Source organism: Macrosteles quadrilineatus, unplaced genomic scaffold (genome assembly GCF_028750875.1).
Source record: "Macrosteles quadrilineatus isolate MER2022 unplaced genomic scaffold, UCM_ALF_1.0 Scaffold_2__2_contigs__length_208266976, whole genome shotgun sequence".
NCBI lineage: Eukaryota > Metazoa > Arthropoda > Insecta > Hemiptera > Cicadellidae > Macrosteles > Macrosteles quadrilineatus.
The window spans coordinates 30033182-30049222 of NW_026542595.1; the positions used below are offsets into that span (position 1 = coordinate 30033182).

General features: G+C 35.6%; 1 protein-coding gene across 5 annotated transcripts; it reads right to left on the bottom strand.

Moving 5' to 3' along the window:
* Positions 1-4245: 4245 nt before the first annotated feature.
* Positions 4246-15711, bottom strand: LOC128986228 (uncharacterized). Of its 5 annotated transcripts, none has more exons than XM_054406462.1 (4): positions 15331-15711; positions 12322-13018; positions 8349-8534; positions 4246-4627 (listed from the first exon to the last, which is right to left on the bottom strand). In XM_054406462.1, the coding sequence occupies exons 2-3, from the start codon at positions 12979-12981 to the stop codon at positions 8349-8351; spliced, it is 846 nt and encodes a 281-aa protein (XP_054262437.1). In that variant the 5' UTR covers positions 12982-13018; positions 15331-15711; the 3' UTR covers positions 4246-4627. The 5 variants fall into 5 exon arrangements, 4 of the variants coding, with proteins under 4 accessions (XP_054262437.1, XP_054262435.1, XP_054262436.1 ...); XR_008490107.1 differs by lacking the exon at positions 4246-4627 and adding an exon at positions 5416-5808 and having other exon boundaries at positions 12856-13018; XM_054406460.1 differs by lacking the exon at positions 4246-4627 and adding an exon at positions 5421-5808 and having other exon boundaries at positions 15585-15711.
* Between the last annotated feature and the right edge of the window lie 330 nt (positions 15712-16041).

Below are 16041 nucleotides of genomic sequence, written 5' to 3' on the forward strand. Positions count from 1 at the left end.
TTAACCGGAAAAACCGTTATCCGGACTGGCCTCGGTCCCGAGGAGTCCGGATAAGAGGGAGTCTACTGTAGTTAAAGATCTAGAAGATGAAGAAATTTTGTAGATGATAATTGTTCCAGGACTTAGCACACATAGTATAATTTATTACAAAATGAACAGTGGAGGGGTACTTCAAAATGTTAAAAAACAATCAATTGCAAGCTGATGAGAGAATGTTTTCTGAGTTCTTCAGACTTTCAAAATGTCAGTTTAAGTTTTTGTCTAGTTTGATCAATGAGGATCTTAAGAAGACTTCTTCAAACTACATTCCCCCTCCTATCACAAGAGATGAGAAATTTGTTCTTACGTTAGGTAGCAGGGCCGGTTCTAGGAATTTTTCAGAGTTAAGCGAACACCCGAATCAGCGCCACTTAGAATTCCCCCCCCCCCAAACCCATGAACATATAACTTAACCGTATTTGTGAATTTTTTCCCAATAATTTTGGGAAGAATTTTTTTTATAAGTTTAGGTAGAAGAAGTAACTTGCAATAAAAGGCTGTTTATTATTCGCAGAAATGTGACATTTATACACTTTTACTCATCATATAAAAACTATAGCAAAACCAAGGACACACTAAAAAAAACAGGCCGTAATGTAATGCTCGTCAAGCATGACGTCACGATAGAAGACGGCAATGACGTAATGTTTGCCGTTTGTGATCAGCTGCTTGTTTTAATCTTTCCTTGGCAAATAAATAAATAAATACCTACGTCATTGCCGTCTTCTATCGTGACTTCTTTGGGCTGACTGAACTCGTCACCAGGGGTGTTACAAGTTACAACTTGTAACTTGTAATTTCCATTAGATTTGCATTGGGCGATCAGCTGATTTACTAATAATATTAGTTTGTACTTTATTATGAAATGGGCCCCAGATGATTTCTACAAAAGTCTACTCATTGATTTGGCTTTTTTTTCTTCCTCTTCCAAATTTGCCTTACGCTTTCTATGATAAGTGCCAGACGGTTTCTTTTTTTCTGCCATTGTTTTCATAGTTTCGGCTCGCAATATGTTTTACTCACTCATTCAGTTTATAATTTATTTTTATTTAATGCGCAAATTATAAATTAAACTTAAAACACTCGTAATAATTCGCTTATCAACAATCATGAATCAAAACAATGCCAATACGATACCGATACGGTATAGGCCTACGCGCGATTACTAGAAAAATACCGGTATGGATCATAAACATAAACAAATGACGTTTTTGGCCAGAAAATAAACATTATTTAACATTGCTTAAATGGAACTGCCAAAACATATGTTATGTTCAATGCTATTAGTATAGGATTCGGGCCAACAACGTCATTTGTTTATGTTTATGATCCATACCGGTATTTTTCTAGTAATCGTGGGCCTACGTATACAACTAAAAGAGTGCAATACAACGTAGTGCTCTGCTCTAGGATCAGAGGCAGAAAGGAGTGAAAGAAAGGGGAAGTTTCTTGTTGTGACAAGTGGCGCTGCGCGCTTGCTTATCTCGAGCATGAGTGATTCGTGAAATGAAACCCATAGGTGCCGGTGTGCCGCGCTGGCGCTGACGCTGCCGACTGCCGAGCGTCAGCTCAGTTCAAATCGAAACTGCAAATAGCATTGAGTCCTTGAGTTGTAGTGCTGTACAAATATACAAAATTTTCAAGTGCTGTTGGTACAAACAGACTTAAACAGACAGAGTACTAATATTGAATAAAGATTTTATTGATTGATTGATTGATTGACAGAATAAATGCCTTTATTGTGGTGCTTTGAATACTTGAACTCTGAGCAAAAATAAACAAAATTACGTTGTTCACGTAAAAAAATGTTTCGTTGGCGCCACGGCGCCACTTTTTCGTGGCGCCATATGCGGACGCGTAGTTCGCGTATGGGTTAAACCGGCCCTGTTAGGTAGGACGGTTTATTTACCCTAGTTAAATTTTGTATTAAGCTAATAAACTATTAGAATGCTACCTATAGTATTTTTATTTTCAGAAGAAAACGTGGTCAGGATAAAAACAATGTAATACCCCAGTTGCAGCAAACCTATGTACCCGGAGAGTTTCCAATGCATTTATGTGTGTTCTAATACCATAATACCTTATAAAGCCACTTACAGTATTAAGTTTGATAAAAATGCATTAACAAAAAATGTGATGTACAACATTTAAATTATTCCACAAACGTATAACATTGGGGCTGAGTACACAGGTTTGCTGCAACAAGGATAACAAATTAATGTGTTTTTTTTTTTAATGAAAATATCAATAGATTTAGCACTTTTAATATATCAGTAACAAATTGACGTAAAGCAATAATTCAAAGCACTTAAATCTGTGAATTCCTCAAAAATCGTCTAACGAATGTGACTCTGACTGCTCCAGGAGCAGACCCGTATGATAGACGTCTACGACTGAGGCTACAATGGCGTAAGTGACAACGGTGCCCTTGAAAACAATGCTAAGCAGTAGCTCTACGATTATCGTTCAACAGCTGTCGTCCAACGACTGCAGTTCCAGCCGCACCAGTGACAATGCACCTTAAGCTATTACCGTAGTACTCATGGTAAGACCTGGACCCGGGGCCGATTTACTTTTTCGTTTTGAGGTCCCTAGAGGCCAAAACACCATCCGTTCAAATTTATACGTATGTGTCCATTAGCACGATAACTCAAGCAAAAATGATCCGATTTTGATGAAATTTGGTATAAACGTGTAAACCTACATTTATTCGAACGAGTTCGCAAACCAGCATGATCGGACTATGGAAACGGGGGTTTATGGTGGGTTTTATGGGTTAAAAATAGGTTTTTCCCATTTTTGACCCTAAAAACACAAAATTTCCAATTTCTTTCCAAACCATTTTGTAGAGCTTAAAAAAACAAATAATTTAGTATATTGAAGCGTTATTGTGTGCCTAATGGTTACAGAGAAAATTCAAAAAAAATTTTATTTGAAATTCCTATGTTATTCTTATGGAGAATAAGTAAACTGTTGTAGTTTTCTTGTTTATGAACATATCATGATCGAGTTTGGAAAACACATTCATTTCTTACTAAGCTATTAACATAATACCCCCGCCGCAGTAAACCTGCAGACTAAGCGAATTTCTATTTGACTGATTGGATTTACACTGAAATGTCTACTTAAAAATATAACATTTATTTCCGATTTAAATAGAATTAGTTTAAAAAGTAATTAGGTTTGCTGCATCAGGTAGGGTAAAACTGTTTTTTTTTTTGTAAAATGTTAATAGTTAGTAAGAATTAAAAACATTTTCAAAATTTGATTAAAATATGTTCATAAACAAGCAAACTACAACAGTTTACTTATTCTCCATAAGAATAACATGGGAATTTTAAATTTACAATTTTTTGAAATTTTCTCCGTAACCATTAGGCGCATAATAACGCTTCAATATACTAAATTATTAGTTTTTTTAGCTCTACAAAATGGTTTAGAAAGAAATTGCAAAATTTTATGTTTTTTGAGTCAAAAATGGGAAAAACCTATTTTTACCCCATAAAACCCCCCATAAACCCCCGTTCCCATGGTCCGATCATGCTGGATCGCGAACTCGTTTGAATAAACGTAGGTTTACACGTTCGTACCAAATTTTATCAAAATCGGATCATTTTTGCTCGAGTTATCGTGCTAACGGACACACATATATATATATACAGGGAGCGGCAGAAATATCTGACGGTTTTCAAGCGTGTACTGTCAGGCAGCCGAGTGGAGGAGGGTGGTGGGGAGCGGCTCATTCTCTAGGCCAAGTGACCCCATTTCAGTCGCCATGGGGCAGTGGACCGGTATACAAAGCGTGTTTGTCATTGAGGCGTATTTTAAAACTGGCGATTCTGTTGTTGATACGCAACGTAAGTTTCGTAGGCATTTTAATGTGGCTCGTGGGGAACCTATCCCATCCCGAAACACCATCAAATTGTGGGTGGATACCTTTAGATCCACAGGATCAACTGCAAAACGTAGGCCTACAGGTCGTCCAAGGTCAGTGAGGACGCCGGAGAACGTGGAGCGAGTGCGACAAGCTGTGCTAACGAGCCCGCATCGCCCGGCGCGTAGACAAGCTGCTGCTATGGAGCGTATCCTTCGTATGGCAAATAGTGATTCGCATTGTTGGTGAGGACAAAAACCTTCTTTGGTTTGAATGAAAACAGCGGTAAGGTAAGTTATGGTTAATAGCTTGGTATGAAATAAATAAATTGGTTGAAATATAGCTATAAACAAGCAAACCACATCAATTTACTTTTTTTCACAACAATAACATGGTGATTCAAAATGTTCTCCATAACCATTGAGCGTAAAAAAAACACCTCAACATACTAAATTATTTGGTTTTGAAAGCTCTACAAAATAGTTTAGAATCAAATTGCTACATTTCATGCCAGTTCTCATCGTCTGATATGCTGATTTGCGAACTCGTTTGAATGTAGGTTTTCACAGTTGTAACAAATTTCATCCAAATCTTGATGATTTTTACCAAGACTCGGTGGATGAGGCCACAAATCTGCCCCCAGAACATGGCATCTATTGACAGCAACCCTGCAGCCTCCTGGAAAGGTGGTAGCCGTTTTCACTCTCACAGATACTGTAAACAAAACACACTGCAGGCAATCCGGACATCTCTTACCTTGAGATGAGTTACTATTTGTTGGAAAACAGCAATGGAATACTAAATACATAAGTGACTGTACCAGCTGCAGCTTGGCTGTCTCTTCCCAAAGCCACCTGGGAAATAAAATGATGTGGTCCGAGAATGTGAGGCTACTGTCAAGTACCATACCCAAAGTCTTGTCTCTATCAGTACTGTTAACCCCCGGGACAGCTAAAGAACCTCCATCATCACAGGAGAAGACTGTAAATATATTAAGTCCGTTTTACTGGAGCAAGGAGGATGGAACAAGATTTAACTGGTTGCAGGGTCTACTGTGTATTAAAAATACAATTGGCTGAAGTGTTACATAGCTTATGATTCCCATTATGATTTAGGTTGAAAAGGTTTTCCCAGTTAGGCTATAGTTGGTCGGCATACAAGGGATGTATTCTTCAGTATCTTATACAGGGTGTACATTAAGTCCCGCACGGGATTAATATCTTCTGAACGATAACAGATGAACCAATAAGATTTGGTACATCAACACGATGCCTAAAAATCTACATTTTGAATTAACTATCAGTTTTCTGTCATATCATGGGCCACGGGGACGTCCCGCAAGGAGTCAGAGAAGGAAATATTAAATGTAACCATAGGTTGATATGCACATCAAATTAAAGATATTTGTTAGTAAAATAGAGACACAAATAAATAGTTGCATTATTCAGTATAAACAACAACATAATCATTGTCATTGGAATTTAATTGTGTATATAATTCACTTATCAAAACAAATAATACATTTTCTCATAATTGGAGAGTACCATATAGTAGGGGTAATTAAATAATATGTATTACTATTACAACAAATTTATGTCCAACAACAACATATAAACAAAACATAGGAACATGTAACAGAAAAAATAGTAACAAAATCCCCTAAAAAAACAGGATTTTTTTCTCCAAATAGGAGATTTTAGCCTATAACATATTGTATGGTTCCTTAATTACTAATTAGTGAAGTTAAATTCTCGTTTATAATTCAAATTTCAGTCCAACAAGGTAGTTATACTCTTAACACATTATCCAACAGCAGCACCAAGTAAACCAATTCCTTGCTTCCCTTGTTCAGCTGATTTAAGTCAGGCAAGTACAGTCTGATGCTGTTCTTCAAACTAAAACAAATTATTACGTTTTATTCACTTACCTTACTGTTTACCTTTCTCTTTCATAGTATGTTTACTGAGCAAATTTATCACTCATCATCCAATAATTTACCATAGTCATCACTCAAGATTAGAATATCTTGGGATTTCCAAAGAGGACTAATAATGATGAATGAGTACCCGTCCTTCGTACGGGGTCGACATATAAGCATAAAATGCTTATTGCTGTTATATGCAAGCTTTGCGTTTGCAAAGAGGGAGGACACAGTTTGATAAAGTTTGCTTCTTTAAATTTACAGGATTCTATCGTATTACACATCTACCATAGCCTTAATGTTCTACCATTTCACCTAAACAATAAAGAAAAATAAATTATTTAAGATTCACAAAATATCACAAATTATTCATGAAATTAAAAACACAAACATAACTGTAAAGTAAACAATCCTACTTTGACAGTTTAGTTTTCATTGCGTCAAAGTTTTTGTTGCTGCTTAGTTCAAATTAGCTGTTTTCATAAATACAAAAAATAGTGCTGCACCCTGTTGGTAAATCTTATAACTTTTTTAATGCTTTATCATATCATAGAACCAACTTTTTTAGTTGAAACAGCTGACTAAATTCTTTAATTCTCTTTAAATATAAATACTCATAATGTTAACATGGGGAACTACAGAGCCACTGGGGCGGAGCCAGAAAGGATTTTTGAGATAAGAATATACCTATATGTTAATCGGGAATGTGAGCTATCATCATGCCAAATTTCAGCCCAATCCGTCCAGTAGTTAATACGTGATTGAACTTTATTCATCTTCAATGAATGGTTAAATAAACACACAAACTTTCACATTTATAATATTAGTAAGATAAATAGGCCTATCACAAGAAAAGTTGATATTGAATGCAAAAATATAAATATGCAAGATCCAGTAGTGCATACCAGTACAGTTAAAAAAACTTAACTCGATAATGATTTAATTTCACAATTTTGTCAACTTTCACTAATTTGTATTAGAAACTAATTGCATAACCCACCAGTACTCGTGCCATGGATTCAGAGTCCGTACATTTGAAAAAGCGCACCGAAATAAGTGAAACCGCTAGCAAATTACATGATACGCCATCTACCTTCCCCCACTACCATTTCAAGGACAATGGCGGTGTTTTGACCGTCTTAGCGTCAGTTGGCCCTGAGCTACGAGGGGGTAAAGTTAGGCGCGTCATGTTTCAAGTATCGATGTATAAAACTAACTGGATTGTGCGCAGGCCATACGGCTCATGTAGAGCTTTCCGAACCAATACAGGCGTGTATCGGGGTTGCTGCATGGGCAAATTGAAGGCGGCATGTGGGATCTCGCGCAAGACCCTGTTGTCGACAGCATGGTTAAAAAGGTTATAAATAGACATGTTACTTGTTGTGAGGCAACAATAGACTTTTTGAGGATTTTACATCAATTATTTAATTATTTGATTTTTTATAACAGCAGGGATCCTTTAAAGGGAAAATTTCAAGGCACCTATACGGAAAGACGACTTAGAGTATATAAATGGTATGCTTCAGAAATGTTGAACTATTAAAGCAGGTTGAAAATTGAAAAAGTTCATATTTTCAAATCATGCCAGGAAAATTTGCTCTCGGCTTCATCACCAACATCTACACGATAAATATTTTGATTAAAAGTTTATTAGAGAGAAGCATGCATTTAATTACATACTTAACAAGAGGACCTATAGGTCTACTATCCTGATAATTATACCAATTCGTTAATACCAAGGCAAATATGTGGTTCGGATTTTACTATAAACTGTAGGTCCTTTGGTTGCCATTAGCTGTATGGGCTATTAATTAACAGCTGTGTCTAAGGAATGATGGCCTTAGTCACTAACAAGACTACAAGATCACGCCACTCATCCTACACTCATCTCCACTTATACTTGGCTTAAAATACCTACTTTGTATGGTCGCTACTTCAATGAAAAGTATTTATATAAAAAGTATGCTGCTCTGCAGCGTTAAAATAAATATTATATCCGAGAAAAAATCAAATTTATGATTGATTGAGTAATACAGTATCTTGAACTTAAATGATTCAACAATCAATAGCTAAAATTAAAGCCTATAATTTACTGATTATATTGAGTCTAAAAAAACAAACAATACTGGAGCTATTGCTTTTTAATCATAGAAAAACCTTATAAAAATAATGTTTTTGTTGGTTGTTCACCTTGCGTTTGCTTGAAACTTGTCCGATTTGAGCAACTAATAGCTTAAATGAAAGCCGGTATTTCACTGAAGGCTCTTCGACCAAAATATATTGGATTATATAGTTATAACTGGTGAAATACATCTTAAATTGAATTGAACTAAGAATTTGAAAATAAATCAAATTTATATATTTGGTTGAGCAATACAGTAGGTACTGTACTACTAAATATATTAATATATAAACATATGCCGATTATTGATGTAATTACTAATGTTTATCGGTTAATGCGAGGTCAGTTAAGAGGGGGTCTACTGTATTAGTAAAAGACAATGCTTGACAAACCTATTCAAACTCATCATCGTCAGCGTTGTATCCCATGAGATGAACAGGAAAGCCATGTCGTTCAATAAGTTGAAGTATTGTTATTGAGTATCCAGCTTTCTCAGCAAGTGCTACACAGTGTCTCAATGCGTCCTGACCTGCAGCTTTCCATCTATTTGACTGAGCTCTCAACTCTTCTAGGTTGTGCTGTAAAAAAGTAGATAAGTAAAACTTTTTATGATTTTGTTATTCTGTCATAAAGTTTACATTGTCGATTGTGATGATGTTTCATATGACTTAAGTGAATGTTTTTTTTGTTTTCTATATCAAAATAGAATATAGATCTTGTCTTTCAACAACTTCACTATTTTACCTATATTAAATAAATATTTTAACAACAAATAACAACATTGGCTTTATTCAGAGGTTTACTAAGTATTTCTTTATTTAGTTTACGTTTTTATGGTTTCCTGAACTTAAAAAATTTTGTATGATGTATTTTGGGGACCGCGTCTCGTTGTACCGCTGTCTAGTTGTACCTACGTCTAGTTGTACCTCATAGACCTAGGGACAACTAGTCGTATCTACAACTGACGTAGGTACAAGTAAAGGGTGGCAAACCTGACAAGTTGTACCTGCAGATTTTTAAGAGGTACAACTAGACGTAGGTACAACTAGACGTTGGTATGCCACTGACAAATGTGGCACCTAGCTGGTACGGATGCGACCAGTAGTACCTACGTCTAGTTGTACTTTAAACTCTTTTTTCTCAGCTCGTTTGCATCACAGGGAAAAACATGCATACTGTTAGAAAGATATATTTCTGTAGATGTGCAGAATCCCTTTGTAAATTAAAATAGGCTCAAAAAAATAAGCATAAAAAATGAATTTAAAATGTTAAAAAAATATTAACATGGGCCTTATGGGTTGCCATAAACAGAAAATCAAAACAAAATGGAAGAAATTCCAATCACATGTTTCATTTACAGCGTGGGGTGAAAATAGAGTAATCCGTACATTACATATTTTTGGTCGAGTTTTTGGCCACTTGATAGCAGTATCCCTGTGAATTGCAATAGACTTGTTTAATTGCCACCAATGCCTAGCAACTACAGTAGACTCCCTCTTTTCCGGACACCTTTTAACCGTACTGCACTTGGCAGAAATGACATCTCTTTAACAGGAGAATTTTTATCAGCACATCGGTTTAACCGAACTAGATCGGCAGGAAGTGGGCGGTACTGAAACGACTGTTCTTGTGGGAAAGATTTGAGACCAGTGACCACGTTTCTAAATACAATGCTCTCCTAAATTTAAGTCAAATATGTATATGCATTGAAATGGTCCGTTTTAACGAGTTTTTGGGGACGTCGGTTTTACTGGAAAACCCATTATCCGGACTGGCCTTGGTCCCGAGGAGTCCGGGATAAGAGGGAGTCTACTGTATTTATTATTATTTTTGCTGATTCTTTTAAATATTTATTCACACAACCTTTAAGTGTTAGTTGTGTTGATTGGTGTGCATTTATTGTATACTAGAGGTATACTACAGCTATTTTCAACCTACACTGTAAATAAAACATGTGATTGAAATCTGGTACAGAGTATTTGACCTATTGTTTAATCTAAGCAAAATCATAAAGATCCAGTACTTGGAAAGGCAAAGGAAATATTTCCTGTAGATGTGTAGAATTCCTTCATAAATTAAAATATGCTCAAAAATAAGCAAAAAAAAAAATAAAAAATGAATTAAACATTTTTTTTATTAGCATAAAAATGCCTTATGGGTTGCCATGATTGTGATGAAATAACAAAATATATACAAAAAATCAAAACGGATAGAAGAAATTTGAATAACATGTTTTATTTACAGTGTGGGGTTAAAACAGAGAAGTCTAAACATTACATAATATTTTCGGTCGAGTTTTCGACCACTGGACGTGACCTCTACGCCTTTTCCAATTTTATTTGAGCAAACTACACCAGTTTACGTAATATACATAAATTTAACATAGATATTTTAACTTGCAGTTTTTTTATTTTCTCTGTGACTAATTCCCTACAAAAACACTGTAATATACTCAATTAGTTGTTTTTGTAAACTCTAAAAGTAACCCCTGAAACTGGTGACACATTGAAGGGGAGATACAACTAGCCGTAGGTAGGTACAACTAGACGTAGGTACAACTAAATGCAGACGTATGAGGTACAAGTAGACGGTGGCGTTCCCGAAAAGATGTACCTGCAGATTTTTAAGAGGTAGGGTACAACTAGGCGTAGAGATAACTAGTCGTAGTTACAACTAGACATCCGCACCACCGGCAAGTTGTACACCTACAGATTTTGGCCGAGGTACAACTAGACGCCTGTCACCAAAATGAGGTAGGTACAACTAGACGCCGGTACAAGTAGACAGCGACCAGTATTTTGATTATACTGTAGATCTTTGATACAAAAATGAAAATGCTGGCAAGGTTTGAAAACGTTGAAATGGTTTGCCAAATACAAGTGTTGGTTTTTTCTTTAACTAAGAGACAGATCCTATGTGTACTTGACAGAATGATCTGTTACCGGCTTATAAAACCGCTAGGTCACAGATCACATAGCTAAAAGCAGGATTTTTTCCCTGGCCAACACTATGAAAGTCTCATACCCTGACTGCTAGACCAGAGGAGCAACAAACACCTTTGTAGAAATAGGTTAACACGTGTAAATGTAAATGTTGTTGCAGTTTCCTAAAACTACTGTGGATCGTAGACAGAAGCTAGGTAACATAAACCTTATTAGTGCTAACGATCCAGTGGCCAACAATCATGATACATACAGTGATGCAGCAAAATAAAGAAAGTTTTTCCAACTATCATATGACGTCACCAATCATATCATATCCACAGACCAAGCGATGCAGTTGTGCGACAGACATCCCCATAGTCCACTGCAGAGAATTCAGTGCCTTCAAATAGACCATTACAAAGAATTAAGCGTTTTGAAAACATTGGAACACCGGTGCAAATATGACTAGCCGTTGCATATATGTGACGGCAGTCTATGGGTAGAAACCACCTGTCGCATATGTGCGTCTCTGGTCCATATGAATGAAACATTTTGTACTGTTGCGGTAACAAAAGAAGTAGCTGTTGCACTGCTGAGTATATTCCGTTGTGTTCTAAATATTGTTGAGATTTATATTTCAGGGATGCAACAAGTAGTATTGTACATCCTGCCTGTAATGCAGACATATATTATTTTTAAATGCAAGCTGTGTTGGCTATTTAGTTAAGTTCTGGATACGTACCACACAAGGAGAATTTAACAATGAGGATTTTTCACTGATACCACTGGAAAAAAAGTTGCTGTGTGCCACAACACCTAATATTAAAAAATGATTTCACGTCATTGAAATATGATTAGTCTTGGAATGAATCAAATTATCAGTTGTTTGTTGCAGAGTTGATCCTTGTGTTTACATTTTGCTGTCGTTTACTCACAAATCAATCAATGAACCCCCAACTAACCTTGATAACCAGAGGCATACCTTACTTCTACCATGGATCTGAAATTCATACATATAGCCTTCACTCCATTCTACGTTCAACATGTAATACAGAGGTCCACAAGCCTTGTTTTAAAACTTATGTTTAAGTAGCCTACTAATAGCCATTATATGGTACATACAAAAATAAGGACCTGTAACTTGCTATTCTTTATATTTTTGTTTCTTGAATTTTACCGCTAATTTTGCCTGTACCAAAGTCAAAATCCAAATCATTAAGTTAACTCAAAATACTAATCCGTCTTTAAACTATAAGAATAAAGGATCATGACAAATTTAAATATTTGTAAAAAATTTCTTTACGAGAGACGCAAGGATAGCATGACAATTACCATGGAGTTTCCAGACTATGGGTAGCACAACTATCTCCCACTAGACCAGTACTGTACCTAGAATGGAGCATAGGACCAGTCATGGCAACAGCACAATTTGGGGTTTTACCTTTTTGGAGTAAAGATCTTGCACTTTAAGTTGGTCTAGTTTATTTTTTTTCTCTAAAAGGGAGGACATTAGCTGCAACATTATTTTCTCAGGAATGTCTCCATCTTGCCCAATAGAATAAATGTCTTCTTTAATTGGAGAGACCTTGAAAGCTAATAAACTTTGGTTTTCTTTTTTATTGGCAGTTGACTGGTTTGTATTTGGAGACTCAAATTTTGACATTTTGAGTCTTTTAAGCTCTGGCTTCTCCGTAAGGTTTGTATCTCTTCTGCAGTTGCCTACATTTGATTCAGTTTCATTCAGAGAATAACCAGTTTCCAATTCACTCTCTTCACTATTCCTTTTGATATCTTGAGTCAAACATCGCCTAACTCTGGTAAAGTTTTTATTTAGTCCAAAACTATGTTTGTGAGTAACACTGTGGGGGTTTAAATCTTGGACAGGTGTTGAATTTGTTTTATTTTGAGTTATAGATGAACTATTTTCTCTTGAGGAAATTGAAGAAATATGTAATGGAGTATTAGCTGTTCTTACTTGTGCAATCTTTTGTAAACTACCTGAAGACGGCCGACCCAAACCAACTCTTCTGCAAGGAGTGAGTGAAAGTTTTGTTAAAGATTTTGATACAGTCGTTTTTGAAATCACAGGAGGGGTTTCCATTTTTATATTTATATTTTAGTCAGCTCAAATGGGGTTTCTGAAAAAAAGAGAATTGTTAATTCACCTATAGTTAACACCTCATCTATAGTTAACAATATTGATTACAGCTTGGTTAGGTAACTAATAAAAAGTTAAATAAAAAAATGTGATGTGATTTACATTAAACCTAGACAATCGACCATGCAACTAGGCTCAATGTAGCTCAGTTAAGAAAACATCTTAGTAGGCCTAAATGAATGATAGTAAAGATAATGACACATATTTAGCCCCGGTTATGAATCTTTTGGTTGTTGGCACAGATACTTTTATGTTAAGTCATATCATAGAGAATAAATATAGGGTAGACTAAAAATACCCCCGCCGCAGCAAACCTGCCGACTAAGCGAATTTCCATTTGTCTGAATTGATTTTCAGTTAAATATATTTTAATAACATTAGGTTTAACGAGTACCTAGGTTTGCTGCTACAAGGAAACTAATAACGTGTGTTTTTGAGTAAAATATTGATAGCTTAGTACAAAATAAATAAATTTGCCAAGTTTGATCAAAATATATTCATAAACAAGCAAACTATAACATTTGACAATATTCTCCATAAGAATAACATGGGAATTTTAAATTTACAATTTTTTTTAATTTTCTCCGTTACTAATAATCGAACAAAAATACTTTTATATACTAAATTATTTTTTTTTTTAAGCTCTTTAAAAAGGTCTGAAGAGAAATTGGGAAATTTTGTGTTTTGAGGGTCAAAAGTGAGAAAAACCAATTTTTACCCCATAAAACCCCCCGTAAAGCCCCGTTCCCATGGTCCGATCGTGCTGGTTCGCGAACTCATTCAAGTTTATTTTGCTTTACACCTTTAAACCAAATTTCATCAAAATCGGACAAAAATTACTCAAGTTATCGCGTTCACGGACGTATATATATATACATATATAAAAATTTGAACGAATCGTGTTTTTGGCCTCTGGGGACATCAAAATTAAAAAGTAAATCGGTCCCGGGCCTAGGTCTTACCGTGCCACCTACGGTAATAGCTACTTCCCTATAGGGAAATTCGCTAAAAGGAAGCTTTTGAGATGTACCGCTAGAGCGTGCTTTGTGTTAGATTTGTCGGCTTCTCGCTGTATGATACCAGCAGATACTGCAGCGGTGTGTACCGTAACTTCACAGCACTCTTAGCGGTGGACGCCCCAGAACATTATATGCTAACCGCAGCACTGCTCTCGGTCTATATTTAGGCCTAATTATTTTTTCTATGGTTATATTGTGGGGTTGGAAATGGAAAAATAGGTAGCCTAGTAAAGGTGCAATAAAAAATTTGTTCTCAGAATTAATTCCTAAATGTTTATGACTCAACGGGTCACCCCATATTTTAAAATTTCACCATTTCGCAGTTTGATTTAAACAGTTTATTTGACATCTATTGGCTAACATGTTAGTTCTAGGTGTTGTGTAGTCAGGTTAATAATTTAATACTTTTGACTGAAATGGCGACCATACAAAGGAGTATTTAAAGCCAAGTATGAATGGAGGATGAGTGGTGCAATCTTGTAGTCTTGTTACAAAGGCTGACAATTAGCTTAATAGCCTATACAGCCAAAGGCAACTAAGGGACCAAAAGTTATTAAGTTAGTGGAATACGGAACACATTATTGTTTTGTAATTTAAGGATTGGTCTAATCATCAGGTGTTAGCCTAGGTTGCTCATGTTTAGTTTAAGCTTAATACTCAAGTCGAGATGTAGTCTAACGTCTAACAGTCTAGACAAATAACCTTAGCCTATAGCCTACAATGACTGCTAAATGGTGTTAACAACGTAGCTGCAATTCCTGTAGGCCTACATGTTAAACTTAGGTTTAATTGATTTAACCAACATTGCAATCTTAAAAGATGTAAACTAAGTCACCCGTTTGCAGGATTCATATGCCTAATACTGAAGTAACAGGTCATAACTGCAGTGGTATCAAATAAAATGAGTGTGATATTCATTAGCAAACGGAAACTAAGGTCTAGCCCTATCCCAAGAGTAATAACTACTGTAGGAATTATACAATTTGACTTAACATTTTCTTGCATTTGGTCTAATTTACAGGGTCAAGTTATAAAATAACATGAACCAGAGCCTACTCTCCTAAGAAACAAATTATTTATGTCGGCCTTTACATAAACCAAACAATATCATGGATCCTTTTAGCTTAGGCTAAACGAGGTTCAGAAACTAGAAGCATTGACTATATCTTAAAGTAAAAGTGAGTAGGTCTACGTTTTAAAGCTGGATTCAACAGTGTTTAGTGCTTTTAGGCTATGCTAAGTAGACTAGATTAATAGCTTAGGCCTAAGTTACCTGAAGTTAAGAAGTGCCAAAAATGTCACCCCTTAAGTTAACCTATAAATATTTTGGTAGTTGTTTTTTTTTGTTGCTATTGCGTGTATTTTTTCATTTTAATTAATTAATTTTTTTGGCAATGGGCAGTTGTACCCGCAGTAAATCCTAGCCTAGTAAAGGTGCAATAACAAATTCGTCTCCCAAGTAATTCCTAAATGTTTATGTCACTCAACAGTCAAAAACCCACCAAATATTTGATTTAACTCACTCACAGTTGACAGTTCGTACTTCCTAGTTCGTTTCGTAGTTGGTAGTTCGAGTTAGATTTAAATTTTAACTTTAATAAATAATAGTCTAATCGGCTGCCCTGTTGTCTGTTTACTACTTTAAACTTTACTTTGTTTCGTTTTTATTAATTTATAAACAAAATTTTAACGGTCAGCTGTTAAATTAGGTGTTTGGGAAAGAAGTTTTTTATCCCTCTCTCTGTTGTTTAGGTAGGTTGTGGGGTCTATCCATGCAGCTGCAGCATTTAATGTTTAGAACAAACTTCGCTGTTTAAAGGCCGCTTCTCGCATAGTAACTTGTTAGTACGAAAAAATTGTATTTACAAATTGAATCCACCTATTATTATCATCATAAACCATCAATTATCAATTATTGAGTTGGAGACGCCACCTAAGTTCGTATTTAACCCAAATATGAGTAAAGGTGTAAAGGATCAGTGTA